Source organism: Tinamus guttatus, unplaced genomic scaffold, assembly GCF_059628265.1.
Source record: "Tinamus guttatus ecotype Peru unplaced genomic scaffold, ASM5962826v1 Tinamus_guttatus_pri_ptg000006l, whole genome shotgun sequence".
Classification (NCBI taxonomy): Eukaryota; Metazoa; Chordata; class Aves; order Tinamiformes; family Tinamidae; genus Tinamus; species Tinamus guttatus.
The window spans coordinates 2,162,826-2,188,570 of record NW_028288540.1 but is presented as its reverse complement, the minus strand read 5'-3'; the positions used below and the strand labels follow the sequence as shown (position 1 = coordinate 2,188,570).

The 25,745-nt window shown below is 39.4% G+C and overlaps 1 protein-coding gene across 3 annotated transcripts in view; it reads left to right on the top strand.

Moving 5' to 3' along the window:
* Nucleotides 1–25,745, top strand: part of ESYT2 (extended synaptotagmin 2) — a 69,368-nt gene that overhangs the window by 24,064 nt on the left and 19,559 nt on the right. For all 3 annotated transcript variants that reach the window (XM_088521144.1, XM_088521135.1, XM_088521128.1), the window contains exons 3-10: nucleotides 333–467; nucleotides 1,297–1,373; nucleotides 6,600–6,672; nucleotides 7,448–7,537; nucleotides 18,333–18,388; nucleotides 23,267–23,387; nucleotides 24,087–24,263; nucleotides 24,670–24,752. In XM_088521144.1, the coding sequence (XP_088377270.1) occupies nucleotides 333–467; nucleotides 1,297–1,373; nucleotides 6,600–6,672; nucleotides 7,448–7,537; nucleotides 18,333–18,388; nucleotides 23,267–23,387; nucleotides 24,087–24,263; nucleotides 24,670–24,752 (812 nt within the window). The remainder of the gene's footprint in view (nucleotides 1–332; nucleotides 468–1,296; nucleotides 1,374–6,599; nucleotides 6,673–7,447; nucleotides 7,538–18,332; nucleotides 18,389–23,266; nucleotides 23,388–24,086; nucleotides 24,264–24,669; nucleotides 24,753–25,745) is intronic.

Below are 25,745 nucleotides of genomic sequence, written 5' to 3'. Positions count from 1 at the left end.
ATGCATTCATGTGATAAAAGAAAAATATCTTTGTGTTATCTTGTTTCTCTTCCTCTAGTACTTGAGATTTGCAAAATGTTTGCAAACACAATAAATTTTAAAAAACATCAAAAAAAAAAAAAAAAAAAAAAAGGAAAATATAGAGTTGAAAGATCCAGAAAGCTTTTCTTTATGGTAGTGGGTAAAAAGTGGCCTCTTCTTCCATCATGTAATAAACTGTACAGAAAACTTGGCTGCTTAAACCTTTTTGCAAAACATCTTTTTATCTACCTTCAAAGTGTTTTGTGTATGGAAGTCTGTTCAATGGCTTTTTTCTTATCCATTTTTTGTAGACTGTCAAGCAGATGTGGCCTTTCATTTGCCAGTTCATTGAGAAACTCTTCCGGGAGACCATAGAGCCAGCAGTACGAGGGGCAAACAACCACCTTAGTACCTTCAGTTTCACCAAGATCAATATTGGTCATCAGGTCAGTCTCTCGTCAAGTTTTTCTCTAGGGCTCTATCTTGTGTGCAGTTTGCATGTAGTCTGTTTAAATCTACCCAGAAGATATTTCTCAGTGATCCCTGATAAGTCTCTTCCTGGATTCTGTCATAACGTTGCAACAGTATTAAGGAACGGGCAGGTGTTTATCTGCTGTTTAGTCCCGTGAAAGAAGGGGTCATGGTATATAGCATTTTATATGTTTGCAGAAGAGCGACCAGTCCAAGCTGAAAAGAAATTAGCATAGAAGCTAACAATTAGTTGGACACTGCTTATCTGTTCCTGCATCAACCAGAGCTTTATTTCTGCTGATATGTAGCTTACCAGCCTTCTTCTGTAGTCTTATTTTGCGTGCCTGTCACTCTAAATGGGAATTTAACTAAGGATTCAAGTAATGATTGTGAGAGGAGGTGGTGCTATGTAAGGTAGTTGGTGGTCTTCTCCCACCTACAATTTAATAAATGCTTAAGTTTCAGAAAGTTTGTTTTGCTTTCTTATGGTTCGTAACACAAATTAAAATGGAACAAAGTGCATTAACTTCTCTGCAAATTCTGGGGATTACTTTTCACGCATTTTGACCGAATTCCTCTCAGGGTACTGTGGCTGAGTGCACAACAGCAGATGAATACCCTTAAAATAACTTGGAGCTATAATAGGGAGCTTTGCTTCACACTCTTTAATAAGACATGTACTAAATGTCCAACTTCAGACACAAACATAATTTGAATGTATATTCACCTTTATCCCTAATTTAAGAGCTTAATAGGATATATTTGAATAGAAGGATTCAACCTTAACTTGCTTCATTGTTTCAGCCTCTGAGGATAAATGGTGTAAAAGTGTACACTGAAAATGTGGACAAAAGGCAGATCATTTTGGATCTCCAGATCAGGTAATTTTTATTTTTATTACAGAAGTGCCCACGTTTTGGAATGTGTCCCCTGTTGTTTGATTCAGCAGTTTGATTCATCTCACTGTGGGGCTGGAGGGGGAGAAGGGTAACAGCTTCATTGTGAAGAACCATTTCCTTAAGCAAATGAAACTACTTCTAATTACGTGTGACTGCAAGGGAGGAACTGCATGCTTGAAGGAGCATTTATCTGGGGGAGACAGTTTAGCAACTGACTCTGCGACTGCCTCATCAAAGTAATAAAATGTTGATTAAAAATTACTTTCCAAAGTCAAAGCTCTATCTTTGAAAATTCTTTGTTCTTATGCATTAAAACTTGTCTAAAAAAATTAATCCAAGACATAAAACATAGGGTATAAGGTATTTCGTTTCTTCTCTTTTCTTAGTTACTTAAAAATTTTAAAGACCCAGTATTGGAAAAAATGAATCATACCTGCTGAAGTACTTGTACTCCTAGTACCAGTAAATCTCCATATTAAATAATGCCAGAGCAATTACAATCAGCCACTTCAGCTTTCTTTGCCCTTTCATCATGACCCCTTTCACATAGGTTTATAAATAGATTTACACAATGTTTGCTAAAATCATTTCTTGGCACTATCTGCAGTCACAGAGCCTTTTTGAAAGAACAGTTAGTGAATCCAGCAACGTTTTTATATTTAACAGACACAGTCCCATGGGTTACAGCGACTACTTCTGCCTGTCTGTAGCTTGTGGAGAGGCCACATTTGTCAGCAGCTGATGATGGAGCAGTGCTGCGCATTTCTTGTTGCTTCCCTGCCAGTAGCCAAGAAAATAACCAGGCCTCTCAGCTCCTGTTTTTCAGGGTCAATTCCAAACTCTGAGCTTGGCTATTCTTAAATTTTAAAAATTTATCAAAGTCTTAGCTTTGCTGAAGACTGTAGCTCGTCACAGCTGGGCCCCAGTGTGTTAAAAGCTCTGTATCTTCTGCTGCACCCTTTCTTGGCTTTCATAGTGCAGAGGTTATGGCTGCATCTGTGAGCAGGGCCCAGTCTGTCTTGAACTGAATTGCCTTGTTCTGTGAAGGAAGGAGAGACCAGGGGTTGGTGTTGCTGGAAAAAGTACTGACTCCCTCAGTATTGTCCCTTGAGAGTTTGTTAGGCTGGAAACATGGGGTCAGCTTTGAGGGAAAAGTTGCTCTTGGTGATGGTCTTTCCACCTTTGATAGCAGCTGTTCTCACCTCGCCTGTTCAGACTGATGCCCTTCAGGAAAGCAAATGTATCTGTCCACTGTGGACACAGTGCAAGTTACTTTGGGAGAACCATCCCTGAGATATTAGAGGGATCAAAGTAAGAGAGTGGATGATGAACGAGCTGAAATGGTCTTGTGCAGGTCTACCAAGGTCCCTCCTTTCCTCTAAAGCAGAATCGCTGTCATCTCTTGTGGGAACCACCTTGTGGGGTGAGGTTTTTGTTTTGTTTTCCTTGTTTATCTGTATCAAGTGCAGCAGGTAAGTGTGGAAAGCATGATAGGTTTTACCAGAACTCCAGGAACAGTGTCCTGTAGCCTAGATTTGAATGAAACCTTCAGCCATGTGTCTCATTACATTGCAGCCTGCTTAGAGAAGTGGTAGCAGCCGGAGTAGAATCCAATCCAAAAGGCTGAAATAAATTCCTTGAAGTAGGAACAACAGTGCTGAGTCAGGTAAAGGTTCATTTAGCCTGATAGTCCTTCCCTGCTGCCAGGGGCGTAATCTTCTAGAAGGCAAAGAGAGGAGAAATCTGGAGTGACTGTCACAGCTTCTGGCAGTCGAGGGACTCCCCTTCCTTTTGCCTGAGACGGTTTACATTAAGACTTGTCTTTGATACTTCTCGTTCACTGTATGAGCTTCAGACTGGTGCCCTTCCGGCCTGGTATCAATCATTATACTTGATTTTTTTTTTTTTTTTTTAATGTGTCCTAACAGTTCCTCTCTAGGATTTTAACAATAGTGAGAGGAGAAGAAAAAAAAGCTCTTTGATAAATGTTTGTGGTGTGTTTACCTGCAAAATCATATATTGATCCCAAGCCCTAAGTTATTTCTTAGAGAATCAGCTGTAATCAGTCTAGCAAGGCTGTAAAGAACAGTTTTACTACTCAGTTGCTGGAGAAAAAGTTCATAACATTCTGAGTACATATCCCTGAAGGCAGGAATCTCTCATTAAATGTTTATTTTAATTTAATTTTATTTTTAAATGTAAACTTAGGAGCTTTCTGTAAGTGGTCTTAGCAGCGTACAGTCAATGTCATTAACTTCAGAGCAGCTAGCCTTCATTTCCTAGACAAACTATCTAAGAGTGTTTCACACGAATAGCTGTATCAAGCCAAGTCCTGTGTGTGCTGGTGGGGGAGAGAGAATTTGTTATAAGCATTCCCATTCTTCTAATATCTCTTTTATCCCGCTGTTTCACCGTGGTGGCTTCCATTAGCCCTTTCTCCTCTTGGTCATTTGTGACCGGGTATAGACATGTGCTTTGAACCATAGTGTGTTTATATAGTTTCGATGCGTTTCCAAGGTGCTACTTGAGCATTTTCATCTGATTTCCTCATTTTTGTGCATCTTTCCTTGTTATTTTATTCTTGTTGTTTAACACAAAAGTATATTTTGTTTTGTTTTTATTTTTTGTGTCTGCACGGGTATTCAGTACATTGTGATCATTATTTCAGAGTGTTTTTTCAGAACCCTTGGAATTGGGTCCTGCACATTGCTCAGGACACAATTACCTTTCCTCCTGTAGGCAGCTTGGTTCATTGATCATCCATGAAACAAACAGTCATTGGAAAATGACTATTTAAAGTTCAATCTCATGATCACAGGTGCCAAGAGAGGTTTTTGCTTTCTCCCATTCCCTTCCTTACCTCCCACCATTTGTGTGATTTTGTTCTGCAGATTGTAAACAGGCTGAAGTAACTGTTGTAATCAATCTGTGAACCTTATGTTCAAGCATTGTCCAAACTACTGGTAAAATTCAAAAGTCAGGTTTCTGAGGACAAGGATGTGCAGAAATCTGCTTAAGCAAGTAAACAAGTTTAAACGGACTATTAACAATAGATTGATAATAGGTATAATGTTATCATTTTTGTTTATTTTTTGCCAAAATAGAATGAAGTGGTAAACCTTTCAGGATATTGCAGTTTGTGGATTGTTAGAAAAACAGCATAAATTCTGCAAAATTAAATATGAATGGTAGCAAAGAAGGCCAGAAAAGACTGAGGAAATATTTGCTAACAGCATATCAAGAGACTTTGTCGGTTGCTCATAATAGAAAAAACAGAGGCACCAAAGAAAGTTTTAGACAGCAGATCTGAAAACACACAAATATTTATTTATTTATTTATTTATTTTTTAAGTCACAAATCGAGAAATTCGCTATCATTAGTTTTACAGAGAGCAGCAGTAAAAATGGGCAGAAATGATTAGAGAAATCCTTGTGAGAGGCTAGACCTTCTCCAGTAATGAAGATGGCCCAAAATGCTGCATCACACATGGCTGCCCCATCGGCAGTGTTTATCCCTCATGTCCTGTTGCTTACCATGACACGTACAATTTTTACTTCAATTTGTAATCATGTTACCAGACTTTATCAGATGAGCCTGTTGCTTCACAGTCTTCATAAACCTAAAATAATTCTGATGCCAGGAACTGCTGAGCATTTCCACTGCAGGTTTGAATTGATCTTGCTGCTGCTTTGCATCATGTTGCTACATATACATGTCTGTATATGTGTGTGTGTATAAAATCATATTCTTTTTAATACATTATTTTAAATTATACCTCTGTTCTTGAACGTGATGGTGACAGTACATTCTTTCCTGCATAGCCCTCTGTTGTGTTGTTATCTTCCATCCCCAGACTGTCCAGTGCAGCAAAGTGACTGGGTGCACTGTTACCTTTTGTATAGTCTGAAGTTAATTCCAATGTTGGACACTGTGAGACTGTTGGTACTACAGTTTATTTCTGTTTAAGGGCATGGTATGCCTGAGATCTCACTGACAGGACCATCACATACAGCACGGGAGAGTGCAGATGCTTTAAGTAATGGATATGTGGAATGCAGTGTGGCTTCCTCAACTTCAATTTGTAACAGTCCTATGAGAGCAGTTTAGTTTATCTTGATTTATCTTGAAGTGGCTCAATGAGAGCAATTCCTTTTGCTTTTGTAACCGAATAGATGATGCTGTAGTAAGATTCCACCAGACTCCTAAACATCACTGAACAGCTTTTTTTTTTGCTCTCTTCCAAGAGACATACTTAATATCATACTTTTGGAGGATTCAGAATTAATGGATTTCTATATCTAAAATACAGGTTTTACGGAAAACCCTATGTAGGCACATCTTACTAACTCTTGTATTCCGTGTACCATGTAAAGGAAGAGATTTCAAACTTGAAATTGTAATTCAGCAGAGCTATTTAGTAAATAAAGAGCTCCCACTAATAAAGGAAATGCTTAATTTGTACAAATCACAAAAACAGATTATGTTATAAGGTCAGTGCATGTGTTTACATAATTTGAATTCCAGGATTGAAATGTATCAGCTGTAGCATTTAAATAACTGATTCTGAGATTGTAAATGTTGTAAACTGGATGCAAGAACTATGCAGAGAAAATCTTTCCGTTTTTCTTAATGTTACTTCCTAATTTCCTTCCTGCTTTCCTCCCCTTTTCAGAAAAGGCTTAACTGTCTTGGCTTATACCTTGCTTAGTGGTTATCCAGCTCAGCATTGCCCAGCAAACTGAATTTCAGCCTAAGTAGCTGTTTCTGCAAGTGTGAGCGATTCAGAAAGCCTTGTTAGCAAAACAGGATCCCAGTTTAGTAGTTCTTAGATTGCATTAGACTGAAAACAGATTTGAATGCACCTACTATTGATGAGACCTATAGAACAGCTTTTTGGAAATGAAGGAAATGAAGTGTCCATTATTTGCCAAAAGTGAGGCTACGTGTGTGTGTCCTTACGTCTATTTCTAAGGATGATAACATAGCTGCCAGCCCTAATTTCTCAGGCTTTGTGATAATGATGTTTTGGGGTGGGGCTGTTTGACTTTAGGTTTTAATGTTTCAACATTCATTTCCTTATATCTAGCCTGATAATAGACTGATTAGACATTGACTAGACATACAATCTAGATTGAATAGACATACAAAATATATAATAGTGTATTATAGTATATATGAAAATACTTAATTTGTTTTTCCTGTCTTAGTTTTGTTGGCAACTGTGAAATTGACCTGGAGATCAAGAGATACTTCTGCAGAGCTGGAGTGAAAAGCATACAGGTGAAGTTCAGTGTTTGTTTTGGAAATACAGGAATTCTTACTTTTTCTTTTTTTCTCATGAAATAGCTCGCAGGTTTCCAGAAAGAACCAGAAATTGTTGCATTATTGCTTTTTGTGACCTATTGCTTTTGTGCTTGCTGGTTATGTATAATAACTTAATGACAGATTATGTATAATTTATTTAACCTTTAGATGTAGATATGATTTAAATCTATACCATTCTCTACCAGCAAAGGTAGAGATAATTTCAGGTAGGAAGGCTCGCCTTAGTTTGACATTAATGTCATGTGTAAGTTAATAAGGGCCATCAAGGAATTCAAACTTTAGTTTTATCTACTGAGTAAGGGATTGTTGTTAGTTTTAGTTATTGGTCATCTTGTCTTCTGGTATTGTTCCTCAAGTTTCCTGTGCTTTCTGATAACAGATCTTTCTCTAACAAGATTCTTTGTGTGCATGAGTGTCTTGACATATCTATAAATATTTACAATCGTTTGTTCTGGTATCTGTGGATGCCATTGTGTTACCATTGAACAATAGGATGATAACTTTTTTCTTAATTTTAGCACAATTACACATTACACAATTACACATTACGTAGCATAATATGAATGTTCCCATTTCCTGGGAGTTGAAAGCCTGTATTTTTTCTGATTTGGATGACCCATAAAACTGTATGCATTTGTGTAACATTCATCTATAGTAAAAGATGTGCGTGAACAGACTTTATATAGTTTGAGTTTTAAAATCAGTTCCGTTGTTTTCTTCCCCCACCCAGATTCATGGCACTATGAGGGTCATCCTGGAACCGCTGATTGGAGACATGCCCCTAATTGGAGCACTATCCCTTTTTTTCCTTAGGAAACCTGTAAGTAAACTGAAAAACCCTCTTTTGTGCTTCTGTTGCTCTTTTGAGAATGCTCTTGAGAATGCTCTTGACAGTAGTGAGGAAATGATAGAGCAAGAATTAAGAAGCAAAAGAGAGAATCTGGGAGAACACTGCCCTTTAACTTGCATTCCCGGAAAAATAGTGGTATAATTTTATTCAGTGTCTAGAAAAAACAAGATTAGTAAAGATTACCTTGGGATTGTGGAATGCACTGGGTCAAAGCTATCAGATTTTTTCCTCATTAGCTTTATGATTAAGAGAAGACCTATAGATACCATCTAGCTTTTTTGTAATAAGGCTTTTAATGTCATTTTTCCTGGCAGTCTTAGAGAAGCGCAGTCTAAATAAAACCTCTCCAAAGTTGCTTTGATGGTGATGTAAATTGCCATCAGAATAGGTGTCAGCTGTGCGTTTACCAATGGCACAAGTATAAGAATGGCTCAAGTAGTGAAGGGTGGGATTGGAGTTCAGCTCAGTTATGCCAGGGGCAGAAGTTGTCATAGTGGCTCAGCTAGTTCAGCTGGAAGAGGTGCTGGTTCCACGCACACCCTTGGGCAGGCAAAATAGCCAACAAACGTGAACCCACAAATTCTCCCTGGCATGAAAAGTGCAGAGCTGGACTAGTAAAAGGCTAGCCTTATGCAAAGACATTTTATATTCCCCAAATTATAAATAAAATTGTTTTTTATATAAAAAGACAATTTATATAACCCCCAAAAGTATCCAGTTATTGGAAGCATTTGTTTCACTCTCATTTAAAAACTAAGCTAGTGGACAAGGTCCGAACAGACTTAAATATGGACTGTTCAAAAAAACCCATCTGTGAATGGAGTTACTTCATGATTTTGACAATTATACCTGGATGGTTATTTTTCCCAAGCAGATTTTCCCCCATCACCTCTTGGAAGGGACGGGGGAGGGAGGTTTTTAGTGTTCATTTTTCTAACTACTGTAGGAAGATCTAAAATAATGCTTATTTTGGAAGTTATGTTTCTATAATGAAATTCTGTCCCCTTACTAGACAGCAAGTGGCTGCAGCCAAGAAAAGCTTTTCTTCAGTATTTTTGTTAGGAGAGAAGAGCAGGAATTAGTTGGCAGCTAGCAATAGAATTTGTTCTCATATTTTCCAGTCTGCAGTAACTGGCAACAACTCCCCTTGCTCTGTATCATCTGTTTGCCGGCCTTAATGACTATATAAGGCAACACTGCCTAAATTAATGGTTCTGAACATACTTGTTTAATGAGTTTGCCAGAGTTTTGTATTTCTGAGTAACGCATGGAGTTTTGGTGCCGACAGAGCTCTTGGTTTATATAAACTTCTTAAATATTTGACTTGACTGTTGCTATCATGCAAAAGAGGGTATAAGTCTTATCAGATTATAAATTATGTCCAAATATGTCAGAGGATTTTGAGAGAGGCATCTGGGTATTCGCATGTTTTGCACTTAGCCTTCTTTTAAGTCTCTGCTTTTCAGTGCTAGAGAGCTAAGTTAGCCTTGTGTAATGGTCAGGATTTGTAAGTTCTTTTTCTTCCCCCCCCCCCCCCCCATGACTTCTCCTTGTTTTAATATAGCCTATATTGAACGTGTATTTCAGTTCTCTTTGGAAGAGCAAATGTAGTTTTCTTGCACTTTAAGTGCAAACTTTCGCACAGCAGGTTAATTATTTTGGTTTTGATTCAGTTAAGTGTGTGATTTCATGGAATGCTCAGTATTGAAAATGCTTTCCCTCTGCCCCTCCCTCCTTTCTCTTTAAAAATGAAGAAAAAGGTGGGAAGTTGAATCCCTTCAAGGAAAAGGGGGAACTCTTTCAAAACTCCCATTTTGATATTTGTTCTCTTATCCTCCACTCTGCTGCTGACGCAAGCTCTATTTACCGTAGGGATGAGTTCCTCCTAACCCCTTTCAAAGGGGGTCTCTGGAACACCTGGAAGGTGCTGGAATTTATGCACTGCTGTAGTAATACTGGCTGAAAATTAACCTTGTTACTTGGACAATGAAAATGATTTGCACTGCTAAAGTATTTACTTACTATTTGCTCTTCCATGTTTTCATCAATGTTTCCTGTAACAATGTTGAAAACTGTGATTTTTTTTTCCCTAGAGTTTTGCATAGTTTTGTTTGAGAAGAAGAGTTTGTTAAATGTTTACAAGGAAAAGTCGCTGGGGACGTGCTGTTTTATTACCACTGCTTAGCAGTGTAATGTTAATGTTATGTTACCCTATTGCTGCAGGACAGTCCACAAGTGAGAGTGGAGGGTGTGGTAGGTCACACCTTGCAATAAACTTGGGTAATGAGACAGAACTTACCCCTCGGAGCTGTGTCCTTGCTCCCTGCAGCAGTGCTAAACTACTTGTCCTGCAGAAATCTACTACTAGAGTAACAGGAAGTGATTCTCGCACACTTTAAAAAACTTTGTGGCTTTTCTTCTGAGAATTAGGAGTGCTCCTGGCAGCCAAATTAAACTACAAGTTTGACAGTGTTTAGAAGCTGCCTTTTGTGCTTTGAAGTTCAGGAAGGGTAATGTATATGGTGCATTCCAGCACAGTTACCTACCTTGCACTCTGTAAAGGCCTCTAGGACACTGAACGTGTCAAAGTGCTCATTGGATGTATTTTTTTTGCCTCTCTTAGGCTGCAGAGATTTTTGTTTTAGCTTTGAAGAACTCTCTCCATAACCCATTCTTCTGAATGTCACCAAAGCAGTAGATGTGGCGCGGAGCTGCAGGCAGCAGCTGGTTCCCCTCGCGTGGCCGCAGGGCCGTGGCAGCCCCGAGCAGCCGCAGGCCTCAGGCGAGCGCGGGCAGCGAGTCCTGCTCCGCCGTGTGGCCCTCGGTGGCTTCTGAAGGCTCTCTGCTGGCTGGACTTCGCTTTTAAAATTAAATATAAGAATAAATTGAAATAAGTCACATCGTTAAATGGTCTGTTTCTTTGTGTTTTAAGAAAAGGTTGAATAAGTGTGTCTGTGCATTATTTTGTACTCCTTGTTTTTCTTGGCTCAATTCCCGATCTTCAGCCTATTGATCTTCATATGGTCTTAAAGATTGTTCTACTACTGTTTGCTTAAATATACATGAACATGAGACCACTGTTTTATCTACTATTTCTGTATCCTTACAGTTGTTTTGCTGCATATTGCTCATTTCAGTATTTATCAACTCATCAGTCTAGTACTAGGTTGAAGTAGAGCTTTATGTGATTGCTGTGACATCTGCATGGTTGTTGCTGCAACAGTGAATTTGAGTATTGTGATTTATGAATGCCAAGATGAATACTTTGCACATCAGATGCTCCTGAATTTCTTAAGGCTCTTGAAATTTAGCACTTTCCTTCAGTAAACAGAGGCCAAGCATGTTTATAAACGTGCTGTAGATGCCACCAGCCCAGGGCAGACCCCAGTAAGGCTGAAGGGGCAGGAGCTGGGTACCAGCTGGTGTTTAGTGCTGGTGGGTTTGGGTAGGGAACAGGCGCCAGGGCTTTGTCACCAAAGTCAGTGTAGGCCATGAGCGCGATTGCCAAATCCCCTTTAAGATAGTTGCAGCATTGGACAATCCCTTAAAAGTTTTATATTTCTCTTCCTTTTTCCCCAAAGTATATAAAAGAGGATTGATGAGAAGGGGCTGTATGGCTGCGCTTTAGAACTTGTTTCCAGTACAGAGCGTGGGTAAGACACCAAGTACTTGGGTTTCATGGAGAAACGGTGAACTTTTCCTCTTGGTGGGAGCAAAGGAAGAGCAGAAACAACTTTGACTAATGTGACAGCGCGCAGCAGTTGCAGAGGGGCTGTAAGGAGGGCCTGCAATGCCTGTGCAGGGCGGCAAGCTGCCTGGAAGGAGTGAGTGAGTCTGAGCCTGTTTGCAAGGTGTGAGAGCCCCTGGCAGGGCCACGCTCGGGGACGAGCTCTGAGCACTGTCTGTCCAGCGCCCTGCGGCAGAGAACCAGCTGGTGCCCCTTAAATTGAGCTAAAGGAGAAGAATTATGTATTGCTCAAAGTGATGACGGAGAAGGAAATGGCATTGAGCTATTCTTGACATTTATAGGTTAAGCTTTTTTTGCTTTTTAAAGTATGGTATTTCCTAAATTCAGTATTTGATAAAATGATTCATCAGTTGGCAATCTTGTGTTTACTTCCTTTCCTCTGCTCCAGGACACTTCTGTTTGAAAGCGTGGCCACACTGCTTTAACTTGCCAGCAGAAAGGAGGGCTCTGCTTTCCCTTCTTGCAAGCCATGACATGGTCATGTGGGAAATAACAAACCATTCCCCTGTTGTTTGCTGACTAGAAGGGCTCTATCGTGCAGATGAAGCAATACAGTATATTGGACCACTCCTCTTAACTGCTGTGAGCTTCAGACATCAGTGCTAATTTCTGTACTAAATATAAGCTTTTTGGCCAGAACTTGATGTTTTTGGAAAGCTTTTCTTGCATTACCAAAGCTGTGTTTTCTGATGGGCTCTGATGATCTTTGGAAGCAGATCCAGAAGTGCAGATCCAGAACAACCTTTTTGTGGGTTTCATGTGAAAGCAATACACAAAAAGGAGAACATTTCTGTGTTGCTGATCGCTCTAGGTTAAGACTAGAGAGTTTGTGGTACTGCCTTGGTGTCGCTCATATTTCCCGTTGCTCCTCGTCCTCTCATATAGACCCAGAAAGGAAGCTCTGCAGTGGGTAAATGCAGGAAATCACATCCCCAAGGACAACGTACCTTCCAAGCCAAGATAGTTACAAGATTGATTTATGCCTGGAGTTTGAAGGCTCCTATCCCTTCTAAAACATTTAATGGCTTAAGATTTATTTGCAAAGCTATTCTATTAATCCTATAAAGTGCTTAGCCTTGCTAATGTTTCCTGACTTCTGTAGCTCCAGCTTTGAATAGAAAAGCATTTAGTGCTTCTGAAATAGAGCTCCTTTCATTGTAACTATTCCTGTTCAATAAGAAGGTGAAGGAAGGTTTCTGATACTGTGTGCACTAATTGCATTCTCTAAATGCAATTAGGACAAACTCTCTAAATAGCCACTGTAAATGGCAATAACTTTTCATGATTATTTTTCCATGCTCCATTAGGCTGGCTCCACATAGACAGGATGGACTTGGTTGTGTTCTTTGTGAGAAGAGATGTGTAATATTAAATAGGCAAAGTATGGACATTGTACCGTATACATTTGATACTCTATATTGCAGCTTTTTACAATGCTTTTTGGTCACATTAACTGAAAACTTCTCCGTTGTGTTTAGTGATATATCTCATTAGTTGGTAGTTTACTGTTTTAGTCTGAGTTGCTGCAGTTAATGCTCAAACGATTGCAATATGTTTCAGTCCAGGGTATGAGGTATTTCAGTGATGAATTTCACCGTGCATTTTATTTCTCAATTCATTTAATTTCATGGAGACAATGTGGGACTTTGTAGTGTTAAGTGGTGCATGCTATAGGTCAAACCAAAATGTATAATGAAGTACTATAGGTGATAGAAACCAGGCACCACAAAAACAAAAAAAAGGGAAATGCAAGTTTCTCAATTTATTCCAAAACTTATTATGTAAAACTGCTAAATGAGTGATGCAGATATGAACATATTAGGCAACTCTTTTTTATATTTTCAGATTTTTATGATGTATATTCAGTGTGTACTTACGAATAATTAAAAAGGTAGGAAACAATCGTGTAATAAAGAATTTTGCACTGTTCAAAATTTAATCTTCCAGAGTCCTTCTACTCTACATATTTTTAAGATAAGATATAATTTCAAAACATTAGTATTGCTATCAAAATTATGTATAGTTTGTGCTATTATAACAGTACAAGGGAAACTTAACTCATTTCATAGCAGTGTAAAATAGCTCCAAAGGTTCACTGCACATGATTTTGTAACAGTTTTTTCTTGCGTCTGGAAATGAAAAACTGTCAGCTTTACATTGGTCTTCACGTAGAAAAGATAGCATGAACTTATTAAAAAAAAAAAAAAAAAAACCTATCGTAACATGTGAGTTTTAGGTAAGACTGCATCCACTTTTTGAACATATTGCTGCCATTTAGGCTTCCTAGAAATGCCATAAATAGATGTGCCTTAGCAGTCTGAGCCTCTCACCTACCTAGAGTGGAGCTCTTCCAATTCCGCTGCTAACTCTGCATTCCCTTGCTGAAAATGTTAATTACACAACTGTTTTCTTAATCTCACTCATGCACAACTCCAAAGTGCTGTCTGACAGCCTGACTCATAGTTGCTGAAGGCTTTGTATTCTAATGGAGTATAAATCTGAAGGGGGAAGAGCTGAATTCTGGTGTGAACTCTGGCTCTTGAGCAAAACAACCAGATGATTTCAACCTTTTTGATTGAAAAAAACAATGAGACTGATGGAGAAACCCAAGTTTCTTAACAGGATTTTCTAAAATTCAGGGTTATTTAGAAGGATATGGAACAAACTCTTTTAACTTTGGATGCGTAGGCTATTAGAATATGAATATACACTGAAGTAGCAGTGGGAAGCAATGTGAATTGCAGAGCACATGAGCTCCTCTGCGTTGCCTGCTCAAGCACATGCTTTTCCTTGCAGTGTATCTAAGGTAGTTTGGTCTTTTCCCATTAAAAACAGTTGCTCCTTTTTATTTTTCCCACTAGCTGTTTCGCAGAAAGTATGTGAAAGCTAGTGGACTTGAGGAGAACAGACTTTGTCCTGCTCAGGGACCTGCTTGGAAGAATCCCATGGGATAGAATCCTGGAAGGAAGAGGGATCCAAGAGAGCTGGTTGATATCCAAGGTTGCCTCCTCCAGATCTGGAGAGGTCTCTCCCCATGGGCAGGAGAGCGAGCAAAGGTAGCAGGAGACCTACTTGAATAAACAAGTTTCTCCTGGCAAAACTCAGATATAAAGTGAAAGCAGAATGAGGTGACCCGGGAGGAACATAGAGTATCTGTGAAAGTAAGGAGAGGGTCAGGGAAGCCAAAGCCTACCTGGAGCCGATTAATGAATATGGTGAGGATTGTTAAGGGTAAGAAGGGCTTCAATGGGAGCACAAGCAGCAAAAGCAAAGCTGGGGAAAATGTAGGCCCAGTGTTGGGGGCAGGGGACTTGGTGACACAGGAAATGTCAAAATACTCAGTGCCGTCCTTGCCTTGGTCTGTGACTGTCTCTCGTTTTGGAATATCCAGTCATTGTCTCATAATACTGTAGCATTGAAGGAAGGGTGAGTAATACCTGTAAATCTTTTCCTTGATTTTTCTGATTAGTTGCCGATAAAGTTAGGCTAGATGCTTCACAGATAAAGCTGTTAAAATATTTGACTAATACTGCAAAAGTACAGTAAGTAACAGTGCTCCTTATGTAAGTACATATATTATGTGTTATCTGCAGTCCAAGTATTCACAAAGGAAATCACTAATTAAACTATTAATAGATTCTTTATAAAGAATGGTAGGTGCTGGTTTTTGAATAGAAAACGAATGATGAGGGTGATTCCTCTTGCCTTTTGCATAAAGATGCAACATAGCTGCCTCTAGAAATCTGTTGTTTTGTTTCAGTCTTTAACTAAAACATCACGATTAGTTTCTCAGCTGAGGAATCTCAAAATCCTGTTCTTTTTGATGCAGTCATCCTTACATAGAGGTAGTTGGTTTTGGAAGGGTCATGTTATTTGAGCGGGTTTGGATTTGTTTGCTGTTTGTAGTATTTGGTTACTTTGTAGGCAATTAACAGGAAGTTTTTGATGAAAAGGGAGACATGGAAATATTCTAATACTTACTTAGAACCAGAGAAAATGAGATCAGAAAGTCATTGCTCAAGCTAGCAGCACAGAAGCAGAACAAATGCATTTATAGTGTGTGTAGAGACAGGAGGGCAAACATTCTCTAAAGGAAGTACGAAGGCTCTAGCAATGAGCTGTCACTATTAATCCCTGTAAATTATTTCTGAGGATTTTTCTGCCTTCAGTACCTAATCCTATTGATAGTTTGCTTTATCTCATTAAAGGCACAATGGTTTTGTGTCTCATGGAAACAGTTTCTTATGTATTTGCAAGCTGATTTAGGTCTTCCTTCTACCTTCCTCTCAAATGCAGCCCTTCACTCTTTCTTAGAATCATAGAATGCCTAAGTTTGGAAGGGACCTCTAGAGGTCATCTAGTCCAACCCCCCCTGCACATGCAGGGTCACCTAGAGCACGTGGCACAGGGTTTTGTTCAAGTGTGTTTGGAAGATCTCCAGAAAAGGAGACTCCACAACCTCTCTTGGCAGCCTGTTCCGGTGCTCTGTCACCCTCAATGTTAAGAAATTTTTCCTTAAGTTCTTGTGGAACTTTTGATGCTTCAGTTTCTGGCCGTTTCTTCTAGTTCTGCCGGTGGCCACCAGTGAAAAGAGACCAGCACCATCCTCCTCACTGCCTCCTTTGAGGTATTTATGGACACTGATCAGATCCCTTCTCAGCCTTCTTTTCTCCAGGCTGAACAGGCCGAGCTCCTTCAGCCTCTCCTCATAGGGCAGATGTTCCAAGGCCCCTGATCATCCTTGTAGCCCTGCGCCGGGCAGCTCCTCATTCCTCTTAGGCTGTGGAGCCCAGAACCGGACACAATACTCCAGATGTGGCCTCACCAGGGCTGAGTAGAGGGGCAGGATCACCTCCCTCAACCTGCTGGAGATGCTGCTCTTAACACACCCCAGGATCCCGTTGGCCTTCTTGGCCACGAGGGCACACTGCTGCCTCATGGTCAACTTGTCATCCACCATGGCACCCAGGTCCTTCTCTGCAGAGCTGCTCTCCAGAAGGTCAGTCCCCAGCCTGTGCTGGTGTCTGGGGTTATTCCTCCCCAGGTGCAGGACCTTGCACTTGGCCTTGTTGAATTGCATGAGGTTTTTCACTGCCCAGTTGTCCAGTCTGTCCAGGTCCCTCTGGATGGCAGCGCAGCCCTCTGGGGTATCGGCTACTCCTCCCATTTTTGTGTCATCAGCAAACTTGCTGAGGGAGCACTCTGTGCCTTCATCCAGGTCATTGATGAATAAATTGAACAGGACTGGACCAAGGACTGACCCCTGGGGGACCCCGCTAGCTACAGGCCTCCAACTAGATTCTGCACCGCTGATCACCACCCTCTGAGCTCTGCCATCCAGCCAATTCCCAATCCACCTCACTGTGCACTCATCTATCCCACACTTCCAGAGCTTGCCCAGGAGGATGTTGTGAGGAGGATGTTTGTGTCAAAAGCCTTGGTGAGGTTGAGATAGATGCAATCCACTGCTCTCCCCTCATCTATCCAGCTGGTCATTCCATCACAGAAGGCTATCAGGTTAATCAAGCATGACTTCCCCTTGGTGAATCCATGCTGACTACTCTTGAGCATCTTCTTGTCCTCCACATGCCTGGAGACAATGACCAGCATGAGCCGTTCCATCACTTTTCCAGGGACGGAGGTGAGGCTCACTGGCCTGTAGTTGCCTGGGTCCTCCTTCTTGCCTTTTTTGAAGACTGGCGTGACATTGGCCATCTTCCAGTCCTCTTCTCCAGGATCTTTCAAAGATGATGGAGAGCGTCTTAGCTATGACATCCACCAGCTCACACAGAACTCTGGGATGCATCCTATCAGGGCCCATGGATTTGTGGGTATCAAGTTTCCTTAGGTGCTTTCTTTCCCTGTTCATCGTGTCTTGTAGGACAGTTTTTGTGCTCTCAAATGGACTTCCTCATTGATCCATGTTTCCTGGCACTGGAGACCTCACTGTGCTCTTGCTCAGGCCTTGCTGTTAGAGCAGGACGGCAGGATTCCTGCGTTTATCCAGCAGGTTGGTGGTCCCCGTTCATCTCTCCGGCTGGTGTAGGGCATCATTTCCTGAAGCTTTATTTCCAACCCCCCAGAGCCTTTTCCGCAGAGCTACTGCCTTCTCTGCTACTTACTCTCTTGCATTTATACAGCAGATTAATCTTTCATTTCTCCCTCCTGAATAGTGTCGTGCATTCTAGTACTGACCCATTTTGGCTACGGTTATCAAGATTTCTTCAATTCTTTCCCTGGCCCCCCGTGTGCCCTGTGATACCTCTCTGCATAATGTCTTCTCTTTTGTTATGTATCTCATCAATAAAAATACAGAATAGGGCATTACCCACAACAGCTTTCTGCAGAATTTCATCCCGTGAAAGTGAACCGTTGATAACTATTACTGCGACTTCTGCAAAAAAAAAAATAATAATAATAATAATAATTTAAAAATCTACTCTTACACTAATCAAGATGACCATTTTTTGTGTGCTTCTGAGAATTGAAGAGGAAATGCAAAAAGCCTTAATCAGGCGACATACTGTCTAATTTTCCCCATCTGATACCCAGTTTTGCTGTTACACAAGGGTATTAGATTACTTTGTTCTGACTTGTTTGCAAATTTATGTTGGTGACTGTTAGTTTAGAAATACTTTTCTAAAGAGCAAGACCACAATTTATAGTTTGGTGTTGGCTGGTTATCGTAAATACTGCATACATGTTTATACATCTGTGTGTATGAGTATGGCTGTATATATGGCTGTATATGGAAGGGGGTGTATAAATATATGTGTGTGTGTTAATATATAGATATAAATATAATTTAAAAAAAAATAAAAGATGGGTTAGAGGGTGTTTTTTCTTTTTCTGTTTATTTTCCCTTGTGGTTTAAGAGCCTAATTAGAATGTAAGAAACTTTGTTTTTCTGTTTAGAGAGCATGCTGGAAATGGATCAAAACCCATGGTGATTGGTTTTGTTTTTTCAATACTAGGAACTCTAAATTCACTTTCACTTTTTCTTCCTGTAACTCACAGCTTTTGGAAATTAACTGGACTGGACTGACAAATCTTCTGGATGTTCCAGGGCTAAAGTGAGTATATGTAAAAGTGTTTGTTTTTGAAAGCAGAAAAATATAAAGATCACCAGCTGCATATACAGCTAAATGCTTTTAGGTTAACTTATAATGTAGAATTATATGAAACCAAAGAATATGAAAAATATAATATTTATAAAAAGTGTGTAAGAAAAAAAACCTAGTAGATCCTGTTAAACTTGAAACAAAAAAACTTTTAGTTTGCCTTTAAGTGGTCCTAGCTTTCATAGATTACCAGAGTCTTGTGGATTTCCCATCTGCTTCTCTCACAGAACACCAGGAAACTGAAGAACCTTATTTTTCATGCCAGAAGGTTCACAGCATCTTAGTTTTTGGCTTTGTATGGATATAAATGTCCAGTTTCTTGTGTACAGGTAGTAATAAGGAATATCTTAAGACATAATCAAGTCAAATAGACTTTTTAATTTTTTTGAGTATTTTTTCAAAACTATTTTTTGTGGCAATCGGATAAAACAGTGAAAATATTGACTATTAATAGTTAAAAGAAAATGCTCGGTCACTATCCAGAGCTTTTTGAAAGAGTAAATAATTTAAAAAGAAACAAATGAAAATAAAATAGGAGAGCCAAGTTGCTTTGTACCTTTGCAATCCTGATGAGATCGAAGCTAGAATTCTAACTTGAAATTTAGGAATGTAATGGTTATGCCAGGGCTTTTTAGTATTAAGAAAATGGTTCATGTGCTAATGAATGGATTTGATACAGACATCAGTTAGCTGATTCCAGAATTATTTCCCGTAGTTTGAAAGCAAGTGTTCGAATTTAGGAATTAAAAATTAGGAATCCATTGCTCAGTGGTTTGACTAAAACAATTTTTGCCTTGCTTAGACATTTGAAGACATTCTATGAAGTCTCAACTGAACAGGCTGCAATTAGAACTTGTCTTAAGTAGGTTAATGGCTCCCAAAATTGCTTATGATTCAAGCCTGGTTAAGGCTGCCTGTGAGGAAAGAGGTTTCCTCCATGAGTGAGGAATTGGCTTCCAAAATAAAGCTTCTGAGTAATAATTTGCTATTTTGAGGTAACAGTAATAAAGTTGCATTTAATACTTAAGTGTAGTAGGCTTCTGAGGTTCATATCCTTCTACATAATTGCTTGACTGGAAAAACAAAAACCTCAACTGTAAACAAAGTCTTGTTAAATATCTCCAGTTTATGGTTTCCAGAGCAACCAAGCTTGGCCACGTATGTGTGTAGTGGCTGCAGTCTCGCCCTGGTATAGTTTCTATGGTGACTGTAACTGAGGTGACTCATGGTCTGCCTTGCCAGTGGATCTCTTCAGAGCTGTATTTTTCTCAATTTTTTAAGGACAGGTTGTAGATTTTCATATTTGACATAGTGCAGTTGCTATAAGCAGTGATGAGCACAAGAGTGCTGCTGATACAGTTACTTCTCGTTCTGCAGCTCCGCACTAAACTGCTTACTGGTTCTCTTTGCAAATGAATTCTGCCAATTAAAACTCTTAATTTGCCGCTGGAAATTTCCCTGTTGCCTGATAACAACTTCCATTGCTCTTTCTTTATGATTCCACTAGGAGGAGGACACAAAGGCAATTCATAAGAGGAGTGGAATTAAAATCTGTGTGTGAAACGAGGCAGCGAGAAGCCTTTTGTGCTGTCAGGAGGGGTCTTGGATCACTGGAAGATTAATTACGTTATGGTTAATTGAGAGATAGGGAGAGTCCTCTCTGCAGCCCAAGGAACACTGTCTTTGCAGGATGAAGAGACAGCAGCGCAGGAAAAGATGTAGTTGCTATGCCTTCATTAGCAAGGATTGCTAAATGTAAATTGAGCAGTGAGCTGAATAGGTACTACCAATTATTTTCCACAAGAGAATTAAGCTTTTGAGGAAATATGCTAGAATAGATCATCTAAAGCATTTTACATTTCTCTTAATATTCCTGAACTGAAAAAATAATTCTTAGTGGTGATAACAGAATGATTATCTTAAGAATTTTTAGGATGTTAAGAAAAACAACTGATTATCAGTGATGCATCTAATTAAGACTTTGAATTGGTACTACTTTTTTGCTTGAGCAGACCTATGGTTTGGTCCTCAAATAGATGATTGTGAATCTTACAAATCCTATTGAGCCGTTTTGTCTTTCAGTTTCTTTATTTAAGGAAATTGCTTACAGTTCTCCATACGAATATGAACCAACATTTCAGAACTTTTGCAGGTTTAGGATAGATTTATTTATGCTTATAGCTTCATAATGTGTGTGATTTTAATGAACTACTAAAGAAAGGCATGATAACCTTACAAAGTAGTTGTGGCATAGTTGCCTCTCTTGTACTCCTCTCATTTGGTGTTCTGTGACCTAGGTGAGATAGTTTTATGTATGAATTGTCCTTTCTTCAGGTATGTGCTTTGGTGAACATAAAGACAAAGCTTTTCTCTCCTTGCCAGAAAGGGAAGTTACCACATATATTTGTTCTGTTGTTATTTAAAAGCCTAACATTTGCCACAGATGTGTCATCAGGCTTGTAATTTGAAATGCGCTTCGTGTTACGGGTGCTTGTTGCTCTTGTAGTTACCATGCCAGCTATTTTCCCTTTTAATGTTAAAAGTGCTTGAGATGTTTATTTTAACTTTTTATCTCAAGTCTCACAAAAAGTAAGAGGTAATTTCTAGGCCCATTTCACAGAATATGTAGCACTTCTACATTGAAAACTTGAAGTTTAGTAAAACTGAATCAAGAATACAGGTCTGCACAGATCTTCGCGTTGAGCTTCATACAATCTTGAGTTTCCTCTGCTCTTGTGCGTTGGATGATTTTGGAAAGTCAGGCATGTTCTATGATACAATTGTAGTTTCTCTAGATTTACAATTGAAGTGATGAAAAAAATGATATCATGGATTATAAAAGGTGCAGTGACCAGTCTGTAACTTTTTTTTTTTTTTTCATGGCAACCATTGCCAGGAAAAAATGTAGCTTTTTCTATAAAATGAAGATTTGTAAGCAAATAAATGAAGCAGTGTTGCTTCATTGGACGGGGGGGCCCCACCTGTGTTTCCTAGATAATATGAATTGACCAAACAAGGTATTGCCTCTTCCAACAAAACCTAATGTTATGTTTTGAGGAGAACAACTTGGTTTCTGATGTTCTGCATTTACCATTCTTTTCTTGGAGCAATAAATATAGCAAGCCTAGTTTGGTTATAATTTAGCAATGAGAAGCCCAAAAGGGTAAATATTTGAGGGTATCTGATAATACTCCACCTATTCACGGTTCACTCTGTAATCACAGGTTCTTGTTGCTCTCTTCCCACTAAGCATTTATTTTGCTGTGTTGTACATGAACCCTGACAGCTCTTATTATGGGCTAAAATTTCTCAAGAAACTGTTTTTACTCTTTATGTGGGAATTTCACCGACTATGTCTCAGCTTCTTTATTTAGCTGGTGACCTAACAACCAAAATTTTCCCTTCGGGGTTTAAAGTGCTTTAGTGACACATAAGCTTCAGTGGACTATTTTGTCGAGGGAGATTTCATGCTAACCTTAAAGAGACTACGTTTCTCACTAGCTGTCAGTGTATGAGTTAAGGGAAAGGCATGACTTGACAAGGGGTAACACTCGCTGTTCACAGACCTTCCTACCAGATGTGTTTGTGGTGAAGCAGGGCAGCCCAGGGGATGTAAGCTGTGCAGAGTGCGCCTCTCTAGCCTTAAGGATCAATGTGGATGTGAAGTGAGCCAGATTGTATTTCATAGGTTAGTTTGGTTATCCGTCGCCTACCATGCTGTGTTTATGGTTTGTCAGTAGATGTTCTTTCCTGATGAAACTGAAGTATGTGTTAGGTTACAGGGCAACTCCTGTGTTGTGTAAGTATGGCTGCAGCGTCAGAACTGCTCCCAAGCGGTAACCTAGTCCTAGACAAACAGCTCTAGGCAGTTCCACACGTTCCTGGTCAGCACACATTGATGCTACTTGTGCTTTCATTTCAGAAAGACTTTAGAAAGAGTCTTAAAGCAAGACTGGTATTTAATCAAAGAAATCACACCTGCACTTTGTCCCTGGAGCTTTATTGTCTCTAAATACCTCAAGTATTTTTGGCACTGCCTTCCTGACCCTTGGCATCTACTGTTGAGCTCTGTCCGGGTACTCGCATTCCCTGTGCATCGCACCACGCGTGGGCAGTACAGCCGAGCGGTGCTTGACCCTACGCCATTTCTTGCCAGCCCAGCCCCTGCTGGGTGAACTCTGAGCTCAGGAGATGTTTTGTGTGGGTGCGGGGGGTTAAGGTTGGGTTGTTAGTGGTTTGTTACCAGAGCGGTTGTGTTGCCGCTCCCTTTCTGCCAGCACAAAACCTGCCCGGCCTGCGCCGGCTCCACCTCACTGAGCGCGGCCGCCTCGCGTTTCCTGCGCAACAGCTCGGGGGGACGCCCGGCTCCCTCGCGCGACGCTGGTGCCCCGCACTCGGGCAGTTAAAGCATCACTGAAATGCAAAGGCAGATACCACTGAGCATCTGCTCCGTTGGTATGTAGTGGAGGCAGGCAGCCTTATGCAACAGCCTGTAAATCTGGGCAATTTAGAAGGGGAGATTAACTTGAAGATTAATTCTGGTAGCGGGAAAATGAGCACTTCATACGGGTGTTTTCTGTTTCTGCTATTTTGTATCAACTGCTTCCACCTGCTGGCCCTTTTGGCAAGAATCCTTTCTTGAGTAGGAAGGAAAAAAAAAAAAAAAGCTGTTTAAAGGCCAGATGTGCCTTCTAGTTGGAAACAAGGTTGGGTTTGTTGAGCAGCAAAAGAATAAAGAAGTTCCTGCAGCCCAACATACACTAGCATGTGGCATAAAATACTTCCTTAAAATTCATTTTAAACGTAACTGATTTTTTTTTTTTCCAACAGTGGCTTATCAGATACAATAATATTGGACATAATATCCAACTACTTGGTCCTTCCAAATAGGATTACAGTCCCTCTTGTCAGTGAAGTGCAGATCGCTCAGTTGCGGTTTCCTATACCAAAGGTAAGAGTACTTCTGTTAATAATATAATTTGGAAAGGTTTTTGTAGTATTGATTTTTAAAGAAAGGCATATATATCTGAAGATCTAAATATAGTTGTTCCAGTAGTACACAGTATCATGAGTTCAGTCAATTAAACATAAACAGTTACATTTGTGAATCATATTTATGGAGTTAATTCTTGGTAACAACAAAAATAAGGAGGAGCGGGTATTTTCCTGTCTTGCTAAGATCTTTCATATATAGCCTGTGAGTATAGCTCAGTTGTAGAAACCAAAAATTATGTAGCACATGTTATATATTATCTTCTCAAACTTTTGTTAATGCTCCTCGCTAAGGAATTGTTACTGCTTATTACTACTCATTTTCAGTACCATGGAGTTTCTTGATATGTGGCATACTTCTGATTGTTGATGACAGTTTTTCTCTTCAGGAATTTCTTTAGGTACCAAGTCTGCTGTATATGTGGATCATCATTGATACTCTCCCATTTACCATGTTCAGTCATGCTTTCTGCTAGTAGTAGGAATCCAGATTTGAATTATTCTAGCTACAAAATATTTGGAATACAAAGTAGGATATGAATTAGGACATAAGTTTCATGTTAAGGAAGTAGCAATTAAATTTTTGAAAAGTATATCGCATACAGACATTTATCTTTATGTCATTTTAGATAAGTGGATTTTTTTCTCTCTTTTTCAGGGTGTTGTAAGGATACACTTCATTGAAGCTCAAGACCTGGAAGGGAAAGATACTTACTTAAAAGGGATTGTCAAAGGAAAGTCAGACCCTTATGGAATCATCCGTGTAGGCAACCAGATTTTCCAAAGCAAAGTCATCAAAGAAAATCTCAATCCAAAGTGGAATGAAGTTTATGAGGTATAATCTGTTAGAAAGACATGTGCATTCTGTGAAGTTGACTTCTAAAAACTGCTTTGCAAGATTAAATAAGCTGGGTGTTATGTCAAGAAACTTCTTGATGTCTCCCTATAAAAGTAAAGTCCTGTAACAAAACAGAAAGTCCCTATTGATTTGTATTTTTTTTCTAGATTACGCATCAATAAGTCCAAAAATCAGTCTAGTTCCTTAATATCAACAAACTGTATCTTGAAAACACTTACATTGACCAATTCGTAGTAAATTGCTATTTTTAAAGCATTTGCTTCTTGATGTGCAAATAAACTCAGAGAAGCATTGCATTTAAATATTTTGTTGTTAATTTGACGGTTGACAAAGCTAGTTAGTTTTGCTGTTGATGGTGTCATCTATATTATTGTACTTCTAGGCCTTAGTATATGAACATCCAGGACAAGAGCTAGAGATTGAACTTTTTGATGAAGATCCAGATAAAGATGACTTCCTGGGAAGGTAAATGTTTTGGAAAATATGTTTTTAGTTATTGGTAAAGAGAGTAAGTATTTTGATGTAATCCTTCTGTTTTTGTTGCCTTTTTGGCTATATTTTTCAATTTATAAATTACATATTTTTGAAAGTTCTGCTAGTGAGTAGCTTTCTAATTCTTTGACCTCCCCATGTATTTAAATAGATTTATTAAGAGTTTGTACGAGGTATATATTTGTATGTTTATTTATACAAAAAGATAAGGTAAGTGTCATGTGTATCCAGAAAGAAAAATGCACTTTTTTAAAAGAAATGAACTCTTTTTTTGCCTTAATGTTCTTACTATAGCTTGAAGTTGTGATTATTGGCTCAGGCAAGGTTGATAAAGTTTTATAACTCTGTATCTTCCCTAAGAGCTGATCTTATCGGTTTGATATAAAAAATAAATAAATTTGCTGTAATGCTTTTGCAAACACTGCTCACTGTTAGCTTCCATAAGCCTACCTCTAGCGTTTACCCATAAACATATCTGGGTTTTAGTCAGCTGCTTTCTCCAGTAATTTGTCACCTTTATTTCTTGCAGAGTTTTGGAGCTTGCCATTGTTGCTTTCCATACAGAGTAGAACTCCCTTATCTTTCCAGCTCCTTCTCTCTTAACAGGAGCAACAGTACCTACTTCTCCTCTCATTTATTTAAAGAAGTAGGTAGTACCAAGGCTTCTTTTCTTTGCACTTCCCTAATCTTAACACTGAAGGGGGGGGAAGCAGCAGCTAGACCATAATGGGTACATCAGCACTCATAAAAGTAGAGGCCAAGGCAAATGTTCCTGTGCTGGCATGTACTTGTCTGTGCTGCTTAATTTTTAGCACACTCCCTGGCATAGCTTGTGCAAACTAGCACTCTCCAAGGCAATGCCAAAGCATGAAATGGGTCATCTCCAGGGGCTATTTCCAATGGGTAGTTTGGTTGTGGTCACTATTTTGAGAGTTTAGTCAAATGTATGTGAGCCATGATGTGCTG